At 36.4% G+C, this 25,147-nt stretch overlaps 1 protein-coding gene across 8 annotated transcripts in view; it reads left to right on the top strand.

Moving 5' to 3' along the window:
* The window catches only part of SLC4A7 (solute carrier family 4 member 7), a 119,101-nt gene that overhangs the window by 49,727 nt on the left and 44,227 nt on the right, over window positions 1-25,147 (top strand). For 6 of the 8 annotated variants that reach the window (XM_058554043.1, XM_058554067.1, XM_058554057.1 and 3 more), the window contains exons 4-8: window positions 4,632-4,770; window positions 5,337-5,497; window positions 14,307-14,495; window positions 22,703-22,818; window positions 24,775-24,932. In XM_058554043.1, the coding sequence (XP_058410026.1) occupies window positions 4,632-4,770; window positions 5,337-5,497; window positions 14,307-14,495; window positions 22,703-22,818; window positions 24,775-24,932 (763 nt within the window). Of the gene's footprint in view, window positions 1-4,631; window positions 4,771-5,336; window positions 5,498-14,306; window positions 14,496-17,047; window positions 17,417-22,702; window positions 22,819-24,774; window positions 24,933-25,147 lie in introns of all 8 variants that reach the window. The other 2 variants (XM_058554088.1, XM_058554080.1) reach the window with 2 other exon arrangements.

Genomic DNA, 25,147 nt, shown 5'->3' with positions numbered 1-25,147 from the left:
GCTGTAGTTGTGGATTGTTTCTAACAGTTTTCCAACAGATTCTTTAGGGTTTTCTATATATACAATCATGTCATCTGCAAATAGTGAGAGTTTCACTTCTTCGTTACCTATTTGGATTCCTTTTATTCCTTTTTCTTGCCTAATTGCTCTGGCCAAAACCTCCAGTACTATGTTGAACAGGAGTGGTGAGAGTGGGCAGCCCTGCCTCGTTCCTGTTCTCAGAGGAATGGCTTTCAGTCTTTCCCCGTTGAGTATGATGTTAGCTGTGGGTTTGTCATATATGGCCTTTATTATGTTGAGGTACTTTCCTTCTATTCCCATTTTATTGAGAGTTTTTATCATAAATGGATGTTGTATCTTGTCAAATGCCTTCTCTGCGTCTATTGAGACGATCATGTGGTTTTTATTCTTTGTTTTGTTGATGTGATGTATCACGTTGATTGATTTGCGGATGTTGAACCATCCCTGCGTCTCTGGTATAAATCCCACTTGATCATGGTGTATGATCTTTTTAATATATTGTTGTATTCGGTTTGCCAATATTTTGTTGAGGATTTTTGCATCAATGTTCATCAGCGATATTGGCCTGTAATTTTCTTTCTTTGTATTGTCTTTGTCTGGTTTTGGTATCAGGGTGATGTTGGCCTCATAGAATGATTCAAGAAGTGTTCCATCTTCCTCTATTTTTTGGAATAGTTTGAGGAGGATGGGTATTAAATCTTCTTTGAATGTTTGGTAAAATTCACTGGAGAAGCCATCTGGTCCTGGACTTTTATTTTTTGGGAGGTTTTTGATTACTATTTCAATCTCTTTACTTGTGATTGGTCTATTCAGATTCTCCATTTCTTCTTGGTTCAATTTTGGGAGGTTGTATAAGTCTAAGAATTTATCCATTTCTTCTAGATTGTCCAATTTGTTGGCATATAATTTCTCATAGTATTCTCTTATAATCCTCTGTATTTCCATGGTATCCGTTGTAATTTCTCCTCTTTCATTTCTAATTTTATTTACTTGAGCCTTTTCTCTTTTTTTCTTAGTTAGCCTGGCTAAGGGTTTGTCTATTTTGTTTATCTTCTCGAAGAACCAACTCTTTGTTTCATTAATCCTTTCTACTGTTGTTTTGGTCTCAATATCATTTATTTCTGCTCTGATTTTTATTATTTCTCTCCTTCTGCTGGCTTTGGGCTTTGTTTGTTCTTCTTTTTCTAGTTCTGTTAGGTGTAATTTAAGGTTGCCTATTAGGGCTTTTTCTTGTTTGTTAAGGTGGGCTTGTATCACTATGAGTTTCCCTCTCAGGACCGCTTTTGCTGCGTCCCATATGGTTTGATATGGCATGTTATCATTTTCGTTTGTTTCCAGATAGTTTTTGATTTCTCCTTTAATTTCATCAATGATCCATTGGTTGTTCAGTAGCATGTTGTTTAATCTCCACATTTTTGTCACTTTCCCAGTTTTTTTTTCCTGGTTCATTTCCAGTTTCATAGCCTTATGGTCTGAAAAGATGCTTGTTATGATTTCAATCTTCTTAAATTTATTGAGGCTTGCTTTGTTTCCCAACATATGGTCTATCCTAGAGAATGTTCCATGCGCGCTTGAGAAGAATGTGTAGTCAGCTGTTTTTGGGTGGAGTGCTCTGTATATGTCTACTAGGTCCATCTCGTCCAGATTTTCATTTAAGTCTAATATTTCTTTATTAACTTTTTGTCTGGATGATCTATCCATTGCTGTAAGCGGGGTGTTAAGGTACCCTACTATTATTGTGTTGTTGTTGATTTCTCCTTTTAGGTTTGTTAATAGTTGTTTTATGTACATTGGTGCTCCTATGTTGGGTGCATATATATTTATAAGTGATATGTCTTCTTGATGGAGTGTCCCTTTTATCATTATATATTTCCCTTCTTTGTCTTTCTTAACCTGTTTTATCTTGAAGTCTACTTTGTCTGATATGAGTATGGCAACTCCTGCTTTCTTTTGTTTGCCATTAGCTTGGAGTATTGTCTTCCATCCTTTCACTCTGAGCCTGTGCTTGTCTTTAGTGCTAAGATGTGTTTCCTGAAGGCAGCATATTGTTGGGTCTTGCTTTTTAATCCATCCTGCCACTCTGTATCTTTTGATTGGAGAGTTCAATCCATTTACATTTAGGGTAATTATTGAAATATGAGGGTTGAATGTTGCTGTTTTGTCACTTATTTTCTGGTTCTTTTGCATTTCCTTTGTTTCTTGTCCCATTTGTTTTGGACTGCCAATTCAGTTTGGTTGTTCTGTCTTATGATTCTTCTAGTTTTCTCTTTGTTTATCATATGTGGTTTTAATTTGATTATTTGTTTAGTGGTTACCTTGAGGTTTGGGCGAAAAATCTTCTGTATGAGATAGTCCATTATCTGATAGCCTCCTATTTCCTTATACTAAGTCAATTCAGTCACTTTCCTCTTCCCCTTCTAAGTTGCTCTTGTTATACCTTATTCTATCTTGTGTTGTGGCTGTGTGTTTACAGTGATGAGGTTAAATTTATTTTTGGTGAATTTCTTCCTTTGATCTTTGAGTTTAGTATTTAAGTGGTTGCTAACCTATTCCGGTAAAGATCTACTACTTCTCTGAGTTTGTCTACCTACTTTTCTCCTTACTCCAAGCTTTGTGTTCCCTTTCTCTTCTTTTTTTCAGGCCTGAGGGCCTTCTTGAGTATTTCTTGTAGTGGCGGTCTTGTGGCCATGAACTCCCTTAGCTTTTGTTTATCTGGGAGAGTTACTATTTCTCCATCATATTTGAAGGATATTTTTGCTGGATAGAGTATTCTTGGCTGAAAGTTTTTGTCTTTTAGTATTTTGAATATATCATTCCAGTCTCTTCTAGCCTGAAAAGTTTCTGTTGAGAAATCCGCTGAGAGCCTGATGGGAGTTCCTTTGTACGTTATTTTTTGTTTTTGTCTAGCTGCCCTTAATATTGTTTCTTTGTCGTTGACCCTGGCTAGCCTTACCACTAGGTGTCGTGGTGAAGGCCTTTGTCTGTTAATATATATAGGAGTCCTGTTGGCTTCGCTTACTGGTATTTCCTGCTCCTTCCCCAGATTTGGGAAATTTTCAGCTATTATTTCCTTGAATAGGCTCTCTGTTCCTCTTTCCCTCTCCTCTCCCTCAGGAATACCTATAATTCTTATGTTACATTTTCTAATAGAGTCCGATATTTCTCGGAGTCTTTCTTCATTTCTTTTTAGTCTTAGTTCTCTCTCCTCTTCCATCTGGAGTATATCTGTATTCCTATCCTCTAAAGTACTAATTCTTTCCTCCATATTGTCAGCTCTGTTCTTTAAAGATTCCAGATTCTCCTTTATCTCCTCCATTGTGTTCTTCATCTCCATCAGCACTGATTGGTTTTTCTTTATGATTTCAATCTCTTTTGTGAAGAAACTCCTAATCTCATTGAATTGTTTGTCTCTGTTGTCTCGTATTTCATTGAGTGTTTTTATGATAGCTATTTTGAAATCTCTGTCATTTAGTTTATGGATTTCTGTGTCTTCGGGGTTGATTTCTGGGTGCTTGTCATTTTGTTTCTGGTCTGGTGATTTCATATATTTTTGCATTGTGGTTCCTGTGTTGGTTTTGATTTTCCTCATCCTGGAAGTCTCTGGTTGCAATTTCCACCTGCCGCCACTGTCTGGTGGTAAAGGGCTGTGTAGTCTAAGCCCCCTGCGCTCTGCCCCGGTTTTTCTGCTGCGATCCGCAGTTTTGTTTTGTTTTGTTTTGTTTCTTTTCCCCACTGCGATCCACGGGTCCAGTCCAGTTTATTCAGGTCTGCCTCGGACCGCTAGATCTGGTCGAGCTGCAGACTCCGGGTTGCGGGGAGGGGGGAGCTCTCTCTTTTGCCCTCTGGGTCCCTGACGTGGGAGGCTTCTTGTTTGCCCCTCTTTATCCGCTCTCTGGGTTGCTCAGATGTTGATGGTAGCCCTGTGGCTCCTCTGAGCCCTCTGTGCGGGAGTTTCCCACTGGCTGAGAGAGCCCGAAGAGCTACAGTTTCCCGCCGAGGGCCGCCCCTCCCCCCTCTCTGGGAGCCGCGCGGACCGGATCGCTGATCTGATGGGGAGGGAGCGGAGTTCTCCTTACCTCTCCCCACTTCCTCCGGGGGCCCAGCACGTTCCGCTCTCAGATGTGCGGCAGTGTGGATCCCTCCGCTCCAGCTTTTCACTGTCTGGGATTCCGTTGTTGGTCTGTGGCTGTTACTTTTGTTGTATTTTGTGGGGGAAGAATTCACGGGAAAGCTCACTCCGCCATGATGCTGACGTCACTCTCTTCATGTATTTTTTAGAGAGGAAAAGTTCTGTCTAAGCATAGTGTTCCATGTTTTTGGATGTTGCCTATTTTTGTTTTTACATCAGTTAATTATAAGATTAGTTTGACTTGTTTATTTTTAACATATAATTTTTCTTTTTTGTCTGTGGAGGTGATCTTTCTGTGCTATTCTCTTTTTCTGGATTGTTGGTCCTTGTTTCCTTCCAGAATTACAGTATTTGAATAATAAAAGAATTTTGATGGAATACCTTTATTTATAACAAAAGCATTGCACTTTCAAAACTGTGAATTTATCTTTGAAGGAATTGAGGAAAATTTTGAGTGCATTTAAATTTTTATTTTGTTAAGACACACCATCCCAGAGAGTTCAGTTCATCCTTGGTACCGAAGATGATGATGAAGAGCACATTCCCCATGATCTCTTCACGGAAATGGATGAATTGTGTTATAGAGATGGAGAAGAGTATGAATGGAAAGAAACTGCCAGGTAATAATACTGAGTCTGAGTGTTTAATTGGCTTCACTTGATTTCTTTTTATAATGAGACTATAAAAGTGATTTTATGAGCTATCCAGTGCTTTTAAACAATGAGCAGAGAATTTCCTCATGTCTGGAAATTTTACCTTTAGTTTTTCTCTTTATTCTCAAAATTTGTTTGCTTAAATCTTTAATAATTTAACATAACACAAAAAGAATTATGTTATTGTAGATTTTAATGTCTTTAATTAGAGAAACAAATTTGAAAAATCAAAATCTTGCATATTTTATGTTTAAAAGAGGATTAGAAGTGGAAACTACCAAGTTCCATAGTTTGTTTTTGTAGACTTATTGTTGTGTTAGCTGGAATAGAGAGAGGAACTACAAAGGTAACTTGTGACTCTAGATATTGGAGACTATTAGCCTAGTTGGTAAAAATGTGTTTGTAGCCAAATTTTGTTTTCGTGGTGGTTATATTTGTTTCTCTTTAAAAGAACAAGTTTATATTTATCGTATTAAAATAAGCAAATGAATTTGTCATTATTTATAAAATATTTTTATTGTTATACATTTCAGATGGCTGAAATTTGAAGAGGATGTTGAAGATGGCGGTGACCGATGGAGTAAACCTTATGTGGCAACTCTCTCTTTGCACAGTCTTTTTGAACTAAGAAGTTGCATCCTAAATGGAACAGTCATGCTGGATATGAGAGCAAGCACTCTAGATGAAATAGCAGGTTATGGCAAATTGACTGTTTTTAATTTAAGTTGTACTGAAATTAGAGGTAGATAAATAAGGAAATAGAGTAGAATTTTAGACAATCGATTTAACAACTAATGGTCAAGCTTCCATTCTGTACAGGACAATATGAGGAGTAGACATATAAATAACACTTGTTGTCTTTGATACGTTTGGAGTCTAGAAGATTAAATTAGACAGACATTATAGTATCAAGAAGAAAATGATTAGTATCATAAGCAGGATATGGAGTCTGTTCTCTGAATATGCAGAGGAAAGAGCTTTTTGTTTCTTTGTTTTCTGGACCAAGGTATCTGGGGAGGATCCACATAATATGTTAACTGTACAAGTTATTCATAGAATTTGAACACATGGGAACAAGGAGCAGATGGTACAAGATAAAGTATTCTAAAGAGGAGAAAGACAGTGAAAAAACATCTGGAAAGTATAGATAGGTATGAATCTCAGGAAGGTAGGTTACATGTGAGTATATAGATTTCTTAAATAGTAGTTAGGAGATATATTGGGAAGATAAATTAGAGATGGATTGTGACTAGCCTTGAATTACTGGGTTAAGAAATTAGATTTTCTTTGGTAGGCATTTTGGCTCTCAATGATTTTTAATTTGGAGAATAGTGTGATCTAGATATGTGTCAGGAAGATCATTCTGGCAAGAATAGGTAGGGTGGCTTTGGATTAGGAAGAAGTTAGAAGCAGGTAGGCCAGTTACTCTCTTCGAAGAGTAGTCTAAGCAGGAAGTGATGATGACCTGAACTGTGGTAGGTAGTAGCAGTGGAAATGAAGGAGAGAGAAACTTGAAGGATACTTTGGAGGTAGAAAGTGGAAAAAGAGAGCTATGGTAAAGCTATTAGGCCATTAACTAAAATTGCTAAAAACTAAAATCAAGTTCAGTGGTAATGAATTTGATAGTGTGACTACCGTTACAGATTGCTCCCATGGAAAACCAAAAAATTTATAGTATTTGATCTTCAAGAGAATCATAAATTTATTATAATTTCTCAGGCTAGAAATACTTTGATATTACCAGATTGTTCAATTTGACCAGGTGCTGCAGGTCTTCAGATTATTAAAGTCCTTACTTTCTTGTCTTATATGAATGACTGAAAAATTGAATTAAGGTTAGGAATATCGAATTTGGACATTTGAGTCTTACTTTGGCTTTGCAATTATCACAAATACAATGTGATATTTTTGTAAATGTTGTATAATCCACCATTTACTTGTATTACGGTAGCCTGTAGTCATTGTGTTAATGTTATGGTTTACCTGTTAAATTGATCCCTTCTAGTTTTCTTTCAGAGTAGTTATAATAGATTTGAAAGCTTGACTCTTTATATCTCAAGTTAGTGGCACTGTTTAAAAATATTTATATATACTTTATAAATTAAAAATAGTCTGCAATCACCACAATAATGTATAAAATAGCATTGCCACCAATCTCCTGATTCCCCACACCCCACCTCACAACCTGAAATATTCATCTTCCTAGAACTTATTACTTCATGATATTTCATCTATTCATCTGCTCATTGGTTTTTCTACCTCTGGAAGGGTAAGAGCAGAGATTTGATCTGCCTACTTAGCTGCTATATTCCCGACACATAATAGGTACTCAATGATTGAATGAATGAGTCCAGATATTATTCTACATTTTGGGAAAGAATATGAGGTGAAGCAATAAAATACTTAGGAATAAAATTCTTAGGAAGCCAATATTATTGAATATTCAGTCAAATAGAAATTATTATTATTATTATTTTTTAATTTTTTGTTTATTGCAGTAACATTGGTTTATGACATTGTAAAAATTTCAGGTGTACATCATTGTACTTCTATTTCTGCATAGATTACATCATGTTCACCACCAAAATACTAATTACAACCCATCACCACACACATGTACCGAATTATCCCTTTCACCCTCCTCCCTCCCCCCTTCCCCTCTGGTAACCACCAATCCAATCTCTGTCCCTATGTGTTTGTTTATTGTTGTTATTATCTACTACTTAATGAAGGAAATCATACAGTATCTGACCTTCTCCCTCTGACTTATTTCACTTTGCATTATACCCTCAATGTCCATCCATGTTGTCACAAATGGCTGGATTTCATCGTTTCTTATGGCTGAGTAGTATTCCATTGTGTATATATACCACAGCTTCTTTATCCATTCGTCCCTTGATGGGCACTTAGGTTGCTTCCAAGTCTTGGCTATTGTGAATAACGCTGCAATGAACACAGGAGTGCATGTACCTTTACAAATTGGTGTTTTCAAGTTCTTTGGATAAATACCCAACAGTGGAATAGCTGGATCATATGGTAGTTCTATCCTTGATTTTTTGAGGAATCTCCATACTGTTTTCCATAGTGGCTGCACCAGTTTGCACTCCCACCAGCAGTGTATGAGAGTTCCCTTCTCTCCACATCCTCTCCAACACATGTTGTTTCTTGTCTTGTTAATTATAGCCATTCTGACGGGCGTGAGGTGATATCTCATTGTAGTTTTGATTTGCATTTCCCTGATAGTGATTTTGAACATCTTTTCATGTGTCTGTTGGCCATCTGTATATCTTCTTTGGAGAAATGTCTGTTCAGGTCTTTTGCCCATTTTTTAATTGGGTTGGTAGTTTTTTTGTTGTTGAGATGCATGAGTTCTTTATATATTTTGGAGATTAAGCCCTTATCAGAAGTATGGTTTGCAAATATCTTCTTCCAATTGTTAGGTTGTCTTTTCGTTTTGTTGATAGTTTCCTTTGCTGTGCAGAAGCTTTTTAGTTTGATGTAGTCCCATTTGTTTATTTTTTCTATTGTTTCTCTTGCCCGGTCAGACGTGGTGTTTGAAAAGATGTTGCTAAGACCGATGTCGAAGAGCGTATTGCCTATGTTTTCTTCTAGAAGTTTCACAGTTTCAGGTCTTACATTCAAGTCTTTAATCCATTTAGAGTTAATTTTTGTGTATGGTGTAAGGTAAGGGTCTACTTTCATTTTTTTGCATATGGCTATCCAGTTTTCCCAACAGCATTTGTTGAAGAGACTTTCTTTTCCCCATTGTATGTTCTTGGCTCCTTTGTCAAAGATTAGCTGTCCATAGATGTGTGGGTTTATTTCTGGGCTTTCGATTCTATTCCATTGATCTGTGTGTCTGTTTTTGTGCCAGTACCATGCTGTTTTGGTTACTATAGCTTTGTAGTATATTTTGAAATCAGGGAGTGTGATACCTCCAGCTTTGTTCTTTTTTCTCAGGATTCCTTTAGCTATTCGGGGTCTTTTGTTGTTCCATATAAATTTTAGGATTCTTTGTTCTATTTCTGTGAAAAATGTTGTTGGAACTTTGATAGGGATTGCATTGAATCTATAGATGGCTTTAGGAAGTATGGACATCTTACCTATGTTAATTCTTCCAATCCAAGAGCACGGAATATCTTTCCATTTCTTTGTGTCTTCTTCAATTTCTTTCAGAAATGTTTTATAGTTTTTGGTGTACAGATCTTTTACCCCTTTGGTTAAGTTTATTCCTAGGTATTTTATTCTTTTTGTTGCAATTGTAAATGGGATGGTATTCGTAATTTCTCTTTCTGCTAGTTCGTTGTTAGTGTACAGAAATGCAACTGATTTTTGTATGTTGATTTTGTATCCTGCAACTTTACCATATTCGTTTATTACTTCTAAAAGTTTTCTGGTGGATTCTTTAGGGTTTTCTATATATAAAATCATGTCATCTGCAAATAGTGACAGTTTCACTTCTTCCTTTCCAATTTGGATCCCTTTTATTTCTTTCTCTTGCCTGATTGCTCTGGCTAGGACTTCCAGTACCATGTTAAATAGGAGTGGTGACAGTGGGCATCCTTGTCTGGTTCCTGTTCTTAGAGGGATGGCTTTCAGTTTTTCACCATTGAGGATGATATTAGCTGTGGGTTTCTCATATATGGTCTTTATTATGTTGAGATACTTTCCTTCTATACCCATTTTATTCAGAGTTTTTATCATAAATGGATGCTGTATCTTGTCAAATGCGTTCCCTGCATCTATTGAGATGATCATGTGATTTTTATTCTTCATTTTATTAATGTGGTGTATTACGTTGATTGATTTGCGAATGTTGAACCATCCCTGCATCCCTGGAATAAATCCCACTTGATCATGGTGTATAATCTTTTTAACATATTGTTGTATATGCGATTTGCTAGTATTTTGTTGAGGATTTTTGCATCGATGTTCATCAGTGATATTGGCCTGTAATTTTCTTCTTTTTGTGTTGTCCTTGTCTCGTTTTGGTATCAGGGTAATGTCGGCTTCGTAGAATGAGTTAGGGAGCTTCCCCCCCTCCTCAATTTTTTGGAAGAGTTTGAGAAGGCTAGGTATTAAGTCTTCTTTGAATGTTTGGTAGAATTCACCAGGAAAGCCATCTGGTCCTGGACTTTTATTTTTGGGGAGGTTTTTGATTACTGTTTCGATCTCCTTACTGGTGATTGGTCTATTCAAATTCTCTACTTCTTCTTGATCCAGTTTGGAAGGTTGTATGATTCTAAGAATTTATCCATTTCTTCCAGATTGTCGAATTGGTTGGCATATAGCTTTTCATAGTATTCTCTTATAATCTTTTGTATTTCTGAGGTGTCTGTTGTAACCTCTCCTCTTTCATTTCTGATTTTACTTATTTGTGCCTTGTCTCTTTTTTTTCTTGGTGAGTCTAGCTAAAGATTTGTCAATTTTGTTGACCTTTTCAAAGAACCAGCTCTTGGTTTTATTAATTTTTTCTATTGTTTTTTGGGTCTCTATTTCATTTATTTCTGCTCTGATTTTTATTATTTCCCTTCTTCTACTGATTTTGGGCTTGGTTTGTTCTTCTTTTTCCAGTTCCTTTAGGTGCATTGTTAGATTGTTTATTTGAGATTTTTCTTGTTTGTTGAGATAGGCCTGTATCGCTATAAACTTCCCTCTTAGAACCGCTTTTGCTGTATCCCATGAATTCTGGCATGTCGTATTTTCATTTTCATTTGTCTCCAGGTATTTTTTTATTTCTTCTTTGATTTCTTCATTAACCCAGTCATTGTTCAGTAGCATTTTGTTTAATCTGCACGTATTTGTGGCTTTTCTGATTTTCTTCCTATAGTTGATTTCTAGTTTCATACCGTTGTGGTCAGAAAAGACGCTGGGTATTATTTCAATCTTCTTAAATTTATGGAGACTTGTTTTGTGGCCTAATATGTAATCAGTCCTGGAGAATGTTCCATGTGCATTTGAAAAGAACGTGTATTCTTCGGTTTTTGGATGGAATGCTCTGTATATATCTACTAGGTCCATCTGTTCTAGTGTGTCGTTTAAGGCCAGTGTTTGCTTATTGATCTTCTGTTTGGATGACCTATCCGTTGGTGTAAGTGGAGTGTTAAAGTCCCCTACTATTATTGTGTTACTGTCTATTTCTGTTTTTATGTCTGTTAATAATTGCTTTATATATTTAGGTGCACCTACATTGGGTGCGTAGATATTTACAAGTGTTATATCCTCTTGTTGGATTGTTCCCTTGATCATTATGTAATGCCCTTCTTTCTCTTTTTACAGTTTTTGTTTTAAAGTCTATTTTGTCTGATATGAGTACTGCTACCCCAGCTTTCTTTTCATTGCCATTTGCGTGGAGTATCTTTTTCCATCCCCTCACTTTCAGTTTGTGTCTTTAGGTCTGAAATGTGTCTCTTGTATGCAGCATATATATGGGTCTTGTTGTTTTATCCAGTCAGCCACCCTATGCCTTTTAATTGGAGCATTTAGTCCATTGACGTTTAAAGTAGCTGTTGATAAGTATGTACTTACTGCCATTTTTTTAACTTTTTTTTTTTTCTCTCAGTGTTTTAGTAGTCCTTCTCTGTTCCTTTCTTCTTCTATACAGAATTGATGGTCACTTTAGTTTGACCTCTGTCTGAAAGCTGTACACTTAACTCCCCTCCTCCCTCCTTTTATGTTTTTGATATCATATCTAACCTCTTTTTTGTGTATTTGTATCCATTACGTTCTAATCATGGAAATAGATAATTTTTCCTATTTGTGGTCTTCTCTTTTCCCCTTAAATCAGTCCCTTTAACATTTCTTGTAGCACTGGTTTCTTGGTGACAAACTCCTTTAATTTTTGCTTATCTGGGAAAATTTTGATCTCTCCTTCCATTTTGAATGATAACCTTGCTGGGTAGAGTATTCTTGGCTGTAAGTTTTTTCCTTTTAACACTTTAAATATATCATGCCATTCTCTTCTAGCCTGTAAGGTTTCTGCTGAGAAGTCAGCTGATAGCCTTACGGGGTTTCCTTTGTATGTAACTTGACATTGTCTTGCGGCTTTTAGGATTCTCTCTTTATCTTTAATTCTGGACATTTTGATTATGATGTGTCTTGGTGTGGGCCTCTTTGGGTTTATCTTGTTTGGGGCTCTCTGTGCTTCCTGTACCTGGATGTCTGTTTCCTTCCTTAGGTTAGGGAAGTTTTCATCTATTATTTCTTGAAATAGATTCTCTGCCCCCTTGTCTCGCTGTTCTCCTTCCGGGACACCTATAACACGGATGTTAGTACGCTTGATGTTGTCCCAGAGGTCCCTTAGACTGTCCTCACTCTTTTTAATTCTTTTCTCTTTTACCTGTTCACCTTGGGTAATTTCTTCTAGTCTTTCGTCCAGCTCACAGATCTGTTCTTGTGTATCCTCTGCTCTGCTTTTGAGTCCCTCTAATGAATTTTTCATTTCCAGTATTGTATTCTTCATTTCTGATTGGTTCTTTTTTATATCTTCCATTTCTTTGTTGACATTCTCACTGAGTTCATCTATTCTTCTCCCCAGATCAGTGAGCATCCTTAACACTCTTAGTTTGAACTCTCTGTTGGGTAGGTTGCTCATTTCTGTTTCACTTAGTTCCTTTTCTGGGGTTTTGTCCTGTTCCCTTACTTGGAATGTATTCTTTTGCCTCCTCATTTTGCCTCTTTCCCTGTGCTTGTGTCTACGTATTAGGTAGGTCAGCTACGTCTCCTGCTCTTGGATAGGTGACCTTATGTAAGTGATGCCTTAGGAGGCTTCCAGTGTGCTTCCCTCAGTTCTCAATGTTCCAGGGGTGACCCCTATGTGGGCTACGTGTGTCCTTCTGTTGTGGCCTGTTTGCTCTCCCTGTAGGCGCCCAGGGAGGCCGAGTTATGCTCCTGGCCAGCTGTTGTAATGCTCAGCTGCTTGTAGTTGTTGTGGGCCCTTCAGTCTCTTTATCAGGTGTGGGGAGCCCCAGCACAGTTGGCTGCAAGTTCTAATACCACATTTGTGTTGCAGTATTTCTTTTAAGTGAGTAGGCCCCCAGCTTGGCAGGTTGTTAGGCTCAGGGCCTTACAATTGCTGTAAGCCTCTAGCCTATTAGGTCTCTTGTCAGCTCTCTGAGGATTGCAGCTGGGTGGGGCTGGCCTCAGGCACAGGAGCACCCAGTCGTTTCAGGCTTTGGAACATGGGGCAAACCTCCTATGTGGGTCTTTGAGAAGCACAAGTCTGCTGCAGCTGACAAACCCTGCCGCCCACAGGGCCACACACACAGTCAACATAGTCCTGCCCCGTGTGAGCGCCCCGACCTCCCCAAGCGGACCCAGTCTCTCCATGGCGGGAGCCCCACACACTCTGCCACCGGCCCCCACTCTCCACCCGCAGGGCTCAGTTGCCAGGCTGCAGAGAATCCAGTCACCAATCTATGCAGGCCCACAAGTTGCCTGAGGGCTTGTTGTTGGGTGGGGCCAGTCTCTATGGTGGGCTGCCTGCCCTGACTGAGCTGGATTAAATCGGTGCCCTAGCGGGTGGGGCAGACCCTGGGCTAGCAGGCCTCAGGGAGAACTCCAATGGCGTCTGTGTTAGCACGCCCACACCAGGCCACAACAATGGCCGCCGCCAATGTCCCAGTCCCTGGAGAGGTCTCACCCCTCACCAAGATGCACTCAGGGCCTATTAGGTCAGTCTCTTTTCACCACAGCACTGTGCGCCTTTCTTTCTGGTGATTTTAGGATGCTTTCTGAAACGGGTGAGTTTGTGTGCGGGCCCTTTAAGAGCCAGTTTTAGTTTCTTTGTGAACTGGGTTTTCTGGGGGTACTCCCCAGTGTTTTAGTAGCAGGCAAAGTCAGATATTATGCCGCTGGTCTCGATTGTGCTGGGTCCACAAAATGCCCACAGCTGAGGCACTCCCCGGCTCAGGACCCTGCGCCTCCAGGGAGGCTGCGTACCTGTGAGCTGCTCCCGGTGGCCGTGAAGCTGGCGGCTTGTGAAGGCGGCGTTTTTCCTCTCCAGAAGGGAGTCTCTGCCTCTTCTACCTCAGTTAGGATTGTCCGTTGTTGCAGGAGTTCCTCTCATCCAGTTTTCAGTTCTGTCTCGGGGTAATTTTTCCACGAGTAGTTGTAAATTGGCCGTGTCCACGGGAGGAGGTGAGTTCTGACTCTGCTTACGCCGCCATCTTAATTCCGCCTCCAAATAGGAATTATTGCATCCATATCAGGAAAGCACTTTCAAGTACAGGAAGTCTATCAGTGTATAATGGTAGCCTCTTTATAAATAATAATGTATATTAAAATAAGGATCTTTATGTAATTTGTTCATTTTTGTTGGATAATGTTCATATTTATCTTTATGCATACATTATTCAATTTTAGAAGAGAATAATACTTTCTAGAGCTATTTAAGGATCTTATTTTTTTGGAAAGATTTCAGTTAGAGTTTATTCTATGTTATAGTTATCCAAGTGTTAGTTTATTTAGTAAAAATGACTGATATTTTTTTTTCCTTTGAATAGATATGGTATTGGACAACATGATAGCCTCTGGCCAGTTGGATGAGTCCATAAGAGAGAATGTCAGAGAAGCTCTTCTGAAGAGACATCATCATCAGAATGAGAAAAGATTCACCAGTCGGATTCCCCTTGTTCGATCTTTTGCAGATATAGGCAAGAAACATTCTGACCCTCACTTGCTTGAAAGGAATGGTGAGATAAGTTATAGCATCCAGTTTTTGCTAACACTTCTACTCTAACAGCATTCCAGTATGTTACAGTTAGCATTTGGGGAAAGAAAGATATTTTTTCCAGATAATCACATAGGTCATTTTATCATCTTTTTTTAAAAAATAATAGTGTTATTTGTGCATTTAAAAATATTTCTAAAATGTCTTTACGACATGACAGAATTGTCTGTAGAAATCATTTAGATGAAAAAATTAAGCATTCACTCTGTTGAAATGGCATATTTAACTGTTGGTAATATTTAAACGCTATCACTATACCTAACTCTGAATTACTTCTCCTTCCTGCTTTTTTTGTTTCTGTTTAAGAATTTTTGTATAATTGATTTAAGAGGCATAAATTATGATCTGTAGATTTAGTCTGTTTAAAATTCTAAATCTTGGGTTTGAACCTTTATTATTTATGTTAGATTTTTTTCCTAGTGATTTTTTTTGTCTTGAATACACTTTATTTGTTGGGCATAAGCAAGTGTTTTTGGGTTGGTTTGCTGATTACACTGCCCTTTATTTATACAATTTGTGAAAGGTTTTTATGATTGTTCCTGTCTTATGCTAGGGATGACCTTGCTGATGTCTTCCAAGCCATTGAGAGTGACCCACATATTCCAGCTCTCCGCTCTCATTCATGGTCTAGCGGTGGGTTATGTGGGGCATGGGGAGACGGTGTTTTTGTAGCCATTTACCTCTGTCACTGTCTTAAGCCTGGCACACTTGGAGGTGTTGCTTTTCGTCTTTCTAAAGCAGCGGAATGCATCACTGGGGTTCTCTTTTGGCTCGCAGAGAGCTCTGATGATAGTGCCTCTGGAAAACGGAGGTGCAAAAGGCTGGAGTTGCTTATGAGGGTCATTATTACCTCTAGCTGTTACCATTACCCAAGGTTTGTGAGGATTACAGTGAAGAAAGGTGGAGGATGGGTCACAATGTCCGTCTGTTCATCTTTTCTGTCCCTGAAATGATAGTATGACTTTTAAGTGTTCTACAAGCAAACCGCCATAGGTGATAGGGTTTAATATATCTAAAATTGACTCTAATTGTCTTTTGCAGCTCAATGTAAGATACTTAAGTCCATTTCTTCTGAGCATTTGACCATTAAAACTCTTTTTAATCTTTAAAATTTATGCCTTTTTGTTTAAAATTATGCCTTTGTGTGTTTGAAGAATACACAAATATTCTTAAGAATAAAAGAAATCTCTTATGGACCTAAGTTCAATTTAAAAGCAAGCCATCTATGTCACATTTTACCTCTCTTTTCATCTGTCATGTATATTCTCTCCTTTAGTGAAATGGGTTCATTTATCCAGAGAGACCCTATTGAATCTTTATTCCTCACTTGCAGTGGTTCCTGATTATTCTCCAATTATCATTTGGTTCCTTTTAATCATAAAACAATGGCTATTTTCTTTTGAATGCCATTTTAGCATATTATTATAGTATTTTAACAGTTGTTAAATACTGTTGTATTATAGTAATTTAACACTTTTTCTGCATGTAGCTTATTTTTTAACTAAATGATTGTTGTTTACAGATTAAAGGTCAATCTTTATTTTTAATATTTCTAGGATCTCTTGAGCATGTAGCTTTGATTACTTAGATCATATAGGATTGATTGTTATATTTCTCATATTTTTCCTAAAAAACAATGTTATTCTGTTAAGCTACACTTGATAGAATCACCAGATGTTTGAAGTATAAATGACCTTTTGAAATATTCTAGACTTCTTTTGTTATTGCTGTTGTCGATGAGAAATGCTTTATTCTTATCTAGTTAAATTAAGGATTGTATGTATTTATTTAAATTTATCTGCTGTATTAGAAATGGAAGCTCATTTTAGAATATTTGTTAATATCTTTAGAGAGCTCAAGAATATGTATCCTTTAAAATTGACATTATGTTTCTCTTTTTAAAAAAAACTTCTATAGCTTGTCTTACGTTTTTAAATTTGACTTGAGAGCACTGCCAGTAAGTGAGAATGCCCTGTTGACTTAATGTTATAGAGATTTGATACCAATTTTAAGTTAGGAATTATTAGATCATGTTAATGTGGACATTTATTGTGAGAGAGAATTATCTATAGTGGTTTGGTACAGTGTAGGAAATATGTACTAAAAAATAAGCTATCGATACTGCTAAGTTTTATTTTGGGTTCTATTTCTTAGATTATTTTTGTATTGTTTTTCATTTATTTAAACAGCAACTTTGCATTGGTATTGTTCTTTTTTTTAAAAGCCACACTATTGGGCATTCTAATTACTAACAGAATATTGTCCCCTAGCATCTGTTGTTAACATTGTGTTTTGTTTTTTGGATACACCTTTGGGGAACTAATTACAATTTAAGCAACTTTTCAATGACTTTCTAACATTTAAAAATCTGATTGCTATGCTAACCCTGACAGCATGAATTTGAAATTTTGGGCCTTTAATGCTTGCGATTTACAGTGTAAATTGATTTTTTTGTGTCTCTATTTGCCTTCTGCAGTGAACTTCATCATTTTTCATTTATTTGTTTTATCTCAGGGGAAGGCCTTTCAGCCTCCCGCCACTCTTTGCGAACAGGTCTCTCTGCCTCAAACCTTTCATTGAGAGGAGAATCGCCTTTATCTCTTCTTCTCAGTCATCTTCTTCCTTCTTCAAGAGCTGGAACCCCTGCAGGCTCGAGGTGTACAACCCCAGTACCCACCCCTCAAAACAGTCCTCCTTCCAGCCCTAGCATCAGTCGCCTGACCTCCAGAAGTTCCCAACAGAGTCAGCTTCAGGCCCCAGAACTACTGGTTTCACCTGCCAGTGATGATATTCCCACAGTAGTAATTCATCCGCCTGAGGAAGACTTAGAAGCACTGAAAGGCCAGGAGCAGAAGAATGAGGAAAATGTTGACATAACTCCAGGCAACTATCCAAAATCCTCCATGTGTGGTGCTTTCTGCCTCTGGATCACTTGCACTTGGAATGCCTTTCAGCACATAGCTTTAGCAGCAAATGTAGATAATGCTTATAATTTATTTTGACTTCTGCATGTTTTTTTTTTTTCTTTGTAGTATATTGTAGAAGAGAATAGAATTATTAAAAATTTTAAGTTGTAAAGACTACAAAGAAAACTACACATAATTTAAGCCCTTTCAAAATTTTTCATCGAGATTTTACAGGATAAGCATTTGAATGGTTCAGAAAAACGTGGAAATTTTTATAAGTAATCTCTAATTTGCCATGATTTTTTAAAAACGGTGGCTTTTCTTCTTGTGCATTTCATTCATAGGGTGAATGAACACATACTGTACATAAATTGAGATGATGTGCCTTTTGTCTATCATTTGGTGTGTCCAAAGAATGCAGTATGTTTTAACCTTCCTAACAAAAATAGGGTTGAATGTTCTTCTTCTCATTTTGTCTCTGAGAAGATTGACGTTCTCTAATGACTGCCTGGAATCATCCTTATTTTAAGACTCGTGTTATATTTGAAATAGACTTTAATTGTCCTTTATTTAGTGCCATATCTATCTGTAATCCAAATTCACCTTGAAATTTTCAGAACCAAAGTTCCTATAGTTATGGCTAGGATATATTTTTGTATGTGAATTAGAAAAATTATTTCTTAGTGGTTAAAAGATTTGTAACTCATTTAAGGGTTATGTAGTATGATAATTTTGGCTCTTCTTATGTATTAATTATATGTACATTTATATATATATATATCTTTCCACCCAGTCCATATAAAGAAGTAGTCTTTAGTGCTGCTTTTTACTGACAGCTGAACATCAATGTGACATATACGAATGCTAACTAGTGGTTTTAATCACATTAAGTATTATCACATTTCTCCGTAATACTGATAGTATCTAACACTTCAGTGGTAGCTTACAGTTATTAAGTTTGTGTAAGTTAGCTGGATACACCCATTTTCAGAAACTCAGAAAAGTTAGATAACTTCCCCTAGATCATACAACTAGTAAGTGACAGCCTAAGTCCTCTGACTGAAAATCCTTGTGCTCCTACTGCTATATGACAGACCGCTCCCTCTCTTTATTGGCTTTATCCAAACTTACCAAATACTTTTAATGGAAGCTCATTGTAGTTGCCAAAAAAGGATATACTTTTAGAAGTAAAAAATGGAAATTTTGTGGCTAAATCATTGTAACATTAATTATGATCAGAGTTACAGCTACCATTGTTTTATAGTTTGTTCCACACACAGTGATATGTGCTTTTCAAATATCATATTTCTAATTCTTCTAACACTTTGATGAGGTTCGTGTTATCCCTATTTTACAAATGAAGACAACTCAGACTTAGAGATGTTAAGATCATAAATGACCAGAGCAAGGAATTGCACTCAGATGTACCTAAGATAATCCATAGGATAGTATTTCATTGTAAATTTTGTTACTTCATGAATAAGATATAGTATAATAATGAGGTAACTGAACAAAAAGGAGAAAATAAATGCCTAGAAATACTCAGCATTCATTTTAATTGAAAAGAATCAGCAAGATTTACTATTTTTCCTCGAACAAAAATGATTTTAAAGTTACTTACCTGCATTTGTTTTTACCTATATTTGTAACACTGAACATTTCTTGTTTTACCAGCTTCTATATTATTAATAATAAGGGACTAAATATAGGAAGGAAGGGGCATATCGGTTCACAATGGCTTGTTAGGCCATGTTGATAAGGGGATAAAAGGAGCAATTAGCTGAGAATTGAGGAACACAATTAAGTCCCCCCCCCCCCTGCTGTAAGTATGCCATGAGATTTATCAGCCTTACTGAAGAGAAGAAATTAGAATGGAGGGAAGAGAAGAATTTCTAAAGACAAGAAAAAGCTCATAATTACTGTTTAAGAAGGCGTCTATAGAAGGTATGTAATTAAAATAATAGAGACAGCTATATATTATTCCCTGTTTAATTACCTTTGGTGCTTAAAGCACCTAGAAACTCTAGTTGAGTTTCCTTAAGTCTGTTGTTATGTTAGAGGAGGAAGATGGCCTCAGCATCATTTTTGAGAGACTAATGTCATAAATTTTTGTGTCATGGGGTCATGATTTATCCATACCCAGAGTAAAAAAGGAAGTGGTGTTTCCCATTAGTTATTTTTGGAGAAAAATTGTATGTAAAAGAGGTAAACTCATTTTTAGTGTTTGTAACTGTATTCTAACTCGGTGTTTCTCAGCCTTGGCACCATTGACATTTTGGACAGGACACTTCTTTGTTGTAGGTGGCTATGCTGTGCGTTGTGGGATGTTTAGCAGCATCCCTGGTCTCTATCCACTAGCTTCCAGTAGCATTCCCCAGTGTGACAATCAAAAATGTCTCTAGACATTGCCAGTGTCTCTTGGGGGACAAAATCTTCCCAGGTTGAGAACCACTGATGCAACTACATCTGTTACCGAAACCAAAGTGGATTTGCCTCCTGGCGAGTTAAATCAGATTCTCCGGCAGAAGTAGTTGTCTCACAAAGTAAAGTATATTTGCAACAAATAGGAGACCATGCGGAATCATTTCCAAAGTCATGGCTCTCCCCAAACAAAGGAAAGTAGGGACCTTTATTTCTGATGGGGAATGAATATTCAAAAGGGAGAAGTGGGTATTCGCATGTGCAGGCTTAGTTGGAAATCATGCTTCCACGTACACTGCAGGTTACAGTAATAAGGCGTAAGCTCCTCCTGGAGACATCTTAGCATTGAAGGCAAAGGTCGTAGGTGTAGCTCTTGTGGTGAGGCTTGGTCTGGTTCAGGGTGGTTGGTGATTACATCTCCTTAACATAACAAAAGGAAAAAAAAACCAATTTGGAAAAACAGTTAAATGCTTCCAAACCTACCCTTGAGTTCCTGGGGCAGTTAGTTGGTGCACTTCAACTTTCAAACTTTCAATGAAACTCTGATATCGTTGATTTTATCTTTCTCCAGTTAGATTTGCTATTTTGAGGAAAAAATGTAAGGGCAAAATTATAGATTTACCACAGTATTGTTTTTAAATCCCAGCATTGATTCTGTATATACACATGCTCACATTTGTTTTTTCCTTTTTCTTAAAGCAAAGAAATATAGTCCTTTTGAGTTATCGGTGCTAATGATAGTGTTAATTTTGGGGAACTTATTTAATTCTAAGCACTAGGACTTTATTGTAGGAGCAGGGAGACTTCCTTTACTGATTGAGAAAACAGCTTTAACTTAGGTGAAATTGGGAAGGACTTCGTAGAGAACAAAATGGTGGAAAACTCGAACATGTACCTGGCATGCCAGTTTTAACAGGTTCAAGATGACCAGTTTAGCCAAGTGACTTCAGGTCATATCTTCTAGCTTTGTCAGTGTTAGTTCCATGTCATTTCTTCATCCCATTCTTACAATATCATTACTTTCCCCTATAGCCTTCTCCTCATTCCACTCTTCTCCCCAAAATCCAGTGGCTGGGACTATTCTGGGAAACTGCACATACATATTCTTTTGATTATACGTCTACAGATGGAATACATTTACTAGTTACAAGGATGTGTATTGATGCTCAGTTGCAGTTACTGCCAGGGCCTTAATGATACTCCTCATTTTCTTGTGTGCGAGTTGGTAGAAGCTACTGAAAAATACTGGTTAACTTTTTTTTTTTTTCCATTTGAGCATGTATTTTAATAAAGGAAAGGACTCTATTCTGGAAGTTTAGGGACAAAGATTAAAGAAGAGGAATCTTAATAACTTTCCTCTGCTAAGCTAAAATGGTGAAAAATGAGTTTTAGGAAATAATTTTTGTTTCAGAATTAACACTTTCAGAGAATGAGCATGTGGCTAAATAGATTGCATATGCTTTTTATACTGAGATTTTTGGGTCGCAATGACAGCCTAGTTTAGGTGTTTAACAGAGAGGTGGATGTCACAAAGGTCTTCCGTCATTGAGTTTAAGCGATGAAGCCAAATGACAGTTTCAGTTGTTAGTTATAGTATGTGGTATTCTATAACGATGAAAACTCCCTTAGATGCATTATATATATCTGATGTGCTTAAAATTCTGGAACCTAATTACCAATATTAACTTTTAAGTTTATAGGATCTGACCACAAACAGTTTAATCAATTTCTGTGGGTAACTAGATTGTCATGAGTGGCAGAGTTAAACTAAAAGTAAAGTCTGTTGTAATTCAGTCTAGTGCCTTTTCTCCTTTGATACTCAATGTTTTGGGTAATATTAATTTCTATTCTTGAACTAGAGAATCGTTCAAGATTCTCAATTGTTCATGAAAAAAATGGGATACATTTAACTGTAGAAATCAGTGTTATGTACTTTTAAAATTTTTGAGATTTGAACTTTTTGCAAAATTCATGGTGGTAACAATTGGTCATATGCTACAGGGTTATTTTACTGTTGTGAAATGTTGCTGTTGAATGTCACTTGAAATGAGTGTACTAATGCTTGGACATATATCTTTCATTTGTAATCCAAACGAGCTAATTTTATAGGTTTGTCTGAATCTTAGAGGTTGAGTGAGTTAAAAGTCGCATAGTGACAAAAAGTTGCAGAGAGTGCTTGTTTCAACACAGATCTGTTTGATTATAAAACCCTTACTCTTTGTATTTATATTGTAAAAACATTGCTATTATATTTTGAAGTTGTATTTCTTAGGAATAATGACAGTAGGCAGCACATAAATACTAGCCAAGAGAAATGAAAACTCTTGAGGAAACTTTTATGATTGTGGAAGATATGGTAAATTTAACCTACATTTAGTTGATGTAGCTCTTAAATTTTCTTAGTTACATTTAGGGTTTATCAGAAAATTTATATTGTTGTTGATGTAAGCATGCTAAGTGTAGTTAGGCATCATTAAGCTCTGTAGTTCACATGTCTGTTAGATATATTGAAAGTGTATTCCCTAAGTATTTGTAGTGGTAATTAGACTCAGGGCTTCCATCTTCTGTGGTTCCTCACGTACTCACTTTTTTCTTTTTGCAAAAGGCACCATTTTTGTAAATTCCAATTATATTATTTTAAATGTTAAAATTTATAGCTTCATTATGGCTTAAAATATTATTCTAGTCTTGCTGGTATGGTACTAACACTTGGCACTTTTTTTTTTTTTTTACCTTGCACATTTGCTTTTAATAAATTATCACTTTCAGGGTATGAGCAGAGTCAGGTTACAAAGTGAATTTTCTCCTAACTAATTTGGAATTTGCTTGTTCTTAAATACAGGTATTTTAGCTTCTCCACAGTCTGCACCTGGAAACTTGGACAATAGTAAAAGTGCAGAAATTAAAGGTAATGGAAGTGGAGGAAGCAGAGAAAATAGTACTGTTGACTTCAGCAAGGTAATTCTATCATTAACTATAAATTTTTCTGATCATTCTTACTGAGAAAATTGCTCGCAATGGGGTTTTATTAACATTGATTATAATAATTTTTTAATAGACTGGTGCTTACAAACCTGCATGTGATGCTTGTGATTTGTTAATTTGAGCTCAGAAATTGTGAGAAAGGTAACAATCTCAGAGCCCTGGAAAAGCTTTATATCTTACTAGTTTTAGAAATTCTGACAAAAGAATATGTGAGTAATATGGTATTTTCATCTATACCTACCCATAGATATGAAACTTCAGTACTTTTGAATTACAGTCATTTGTTCTGCAGCTACCACCACTAGAAAGATTAATTCTGGGAGTGATGTTACAGTAGAAGTGATTCAGCCTTTTCTCAGCTGTAATTCGATCCCAGAATTACTGTCTTATGGTGTCAGTACTTTCGGGAATGTCTTTGGGAAACATATCCGTGCTTCCCCCTAGGTAGGTAAAGGCATGGATTTAAAAACAACTCACCTATCTCACTATAATTTTTTATTTTGGTAGATGAGTATTTACAAAATAGAAAAGAAAAACTTATTTCAAAAGAACAGGGCAAAAAACTACAAGTTCAAATTACGGTTGAATTTAAAGCATACTATATCCATACTACTTGTGAATAATTGATTCAATGTGGCCGTTGTAGTTTTTTGATGGTGTTAATTTGCTATAGGATACTCTGAATACATTAATTAATATTTTTGCATCCAATGTCAGACTTTTAATTAAATGTGATTATTTCAAGTAAGATTCATTTTTCTTAAGCCTTTTATTTTGTGATGCAAAGTCTATAAATCACATTTTGCAGAAAAGGAGTTTAAATGATTTACGTTATAGCTTTGCTGAACTTCATGCTCTAAAATTGTAAGAAGCCTTGCATACGGGACATTGACGGTACAGAAAGGCTGCTGTACTTTTAATTCTTCTATTCTAACTTGATCGTATTTTCACTGGTGCTCCTTTGTTTCAGATGAGTGAAAAGTGTTCAGTAGTGAAATTGCAACTTCTTGTTAAATGAATAAATTAATGTAATTTACATTATAGATCTCCTCTAGACATGGCAGACGCCGTTTATTTTTGTTCCTCTGTCACAGTTTTACTTTTTTTTACTTGGCCTATCCTTGTGTACACCTCCTTGTCTCCTGTTGGGCAGGAGTCTGCCTCCTGGCACTGTAGTTGTGGCACACTGGGTGTGGGACTCAAGAGGCCCGCTGTAAGTGCTGGTTTTATTTTTAATAGATAGCCCTGTAAGTGGTTGTTTAGTGACTTGTGTGAAACTGCATATAAATGAAGAAGTTCCCCTACCTTGATACTATGTTTGTAACCTTTTCTTTGTAATTATACACAGACAACTAAATTTGATTATATGGCACTACCATATATCTATACCAGTAATGGCTATTTATTTTAGTTTTAAATAAAAATTTTTTTCTACTTAATGAAAATACTGGGGAATGCTCAGAGTTTTTTAAAATAAAAAGGACTTATAAAAATATATATAAAATATAAAGGGACTAATTCATTTCTAAGATTAAACAATAGATAATCATGAAATGAATATTTTTTAGCACTGTGTATAATTTCATGAACCATTGTTAGTTTGTGAACTATATTTTTGTCCTTAGTAGTTTTTAATGAATAGTGCTATATTCATTGCAAATTTTCTCTAATTCGTATGTTTGATAATTTAGATCTCTGAAATAGTAAAGATTATGACAGTTAAAACAGTTGGATAGCGGTGTTTTGCTTGCTTTTTTTGTATTTGTCTATTTCGTTCTTTGTGAGAATTTTTGGCATTATACATTCAGTAGATCACCAGTTTTGATTAGCAAATAGTCTTAAAAGCATCTTTTCTTTCCTGTTTCCTTCTAAAAAGTCTTATAAATACCATGCAAACTTTATTTTTAATTATTATTTATTTGTCAATAGGTTGATATGAATTTCATGAGGAAAATTCCTTCGGGAGCCGAGGCATCCAATGTTCTGGTGGGAGAAGTAGACTTTTTAGAAAGACCTATTATTGCATTTGTGAGACTGGCTCCTGCTGTTCTCCTCTCCGGGTTGACTGAGGTCCCTGTTCCTACGAGGTAAAGAGTTAGTTCCATTTAGCATTCTCCCAGCATGTCCAAAATTTAAAAATTTTTATCCACTGAAGAAACATGTTGCTTTATATAATAAAAGCTCATTTTAATTGTTAATATTGTCATTGCACCAAATGCTTTGACTATTATTAGAGCATAAAAGAGTCATTTTTCTTTGTGAAACAAAAAAGAAAACAAAGAAAGCATCTTTTTAAAAAATA

This window comes from Diceros bicornis, chromosome 2 (assembly GCF_020826845.1).
Source record: "Diceros bicornis minor isolate mBicDic1 chromosome 2, mDicBic1.mat.cur, whole genome shotgun sequence".
Taxonomy (NCBI): Eukaryota; Metazoa; Chordata; class Mammalia; order Perissodactyla; family Rhinocerotidae; genus Diceros; species Diceros bicornis.
The sequence above is the reverse complement of the archived record's forward strand: the minus strand, read 5'-3'. Positions and strand labels throughout refer to the sequence as shown.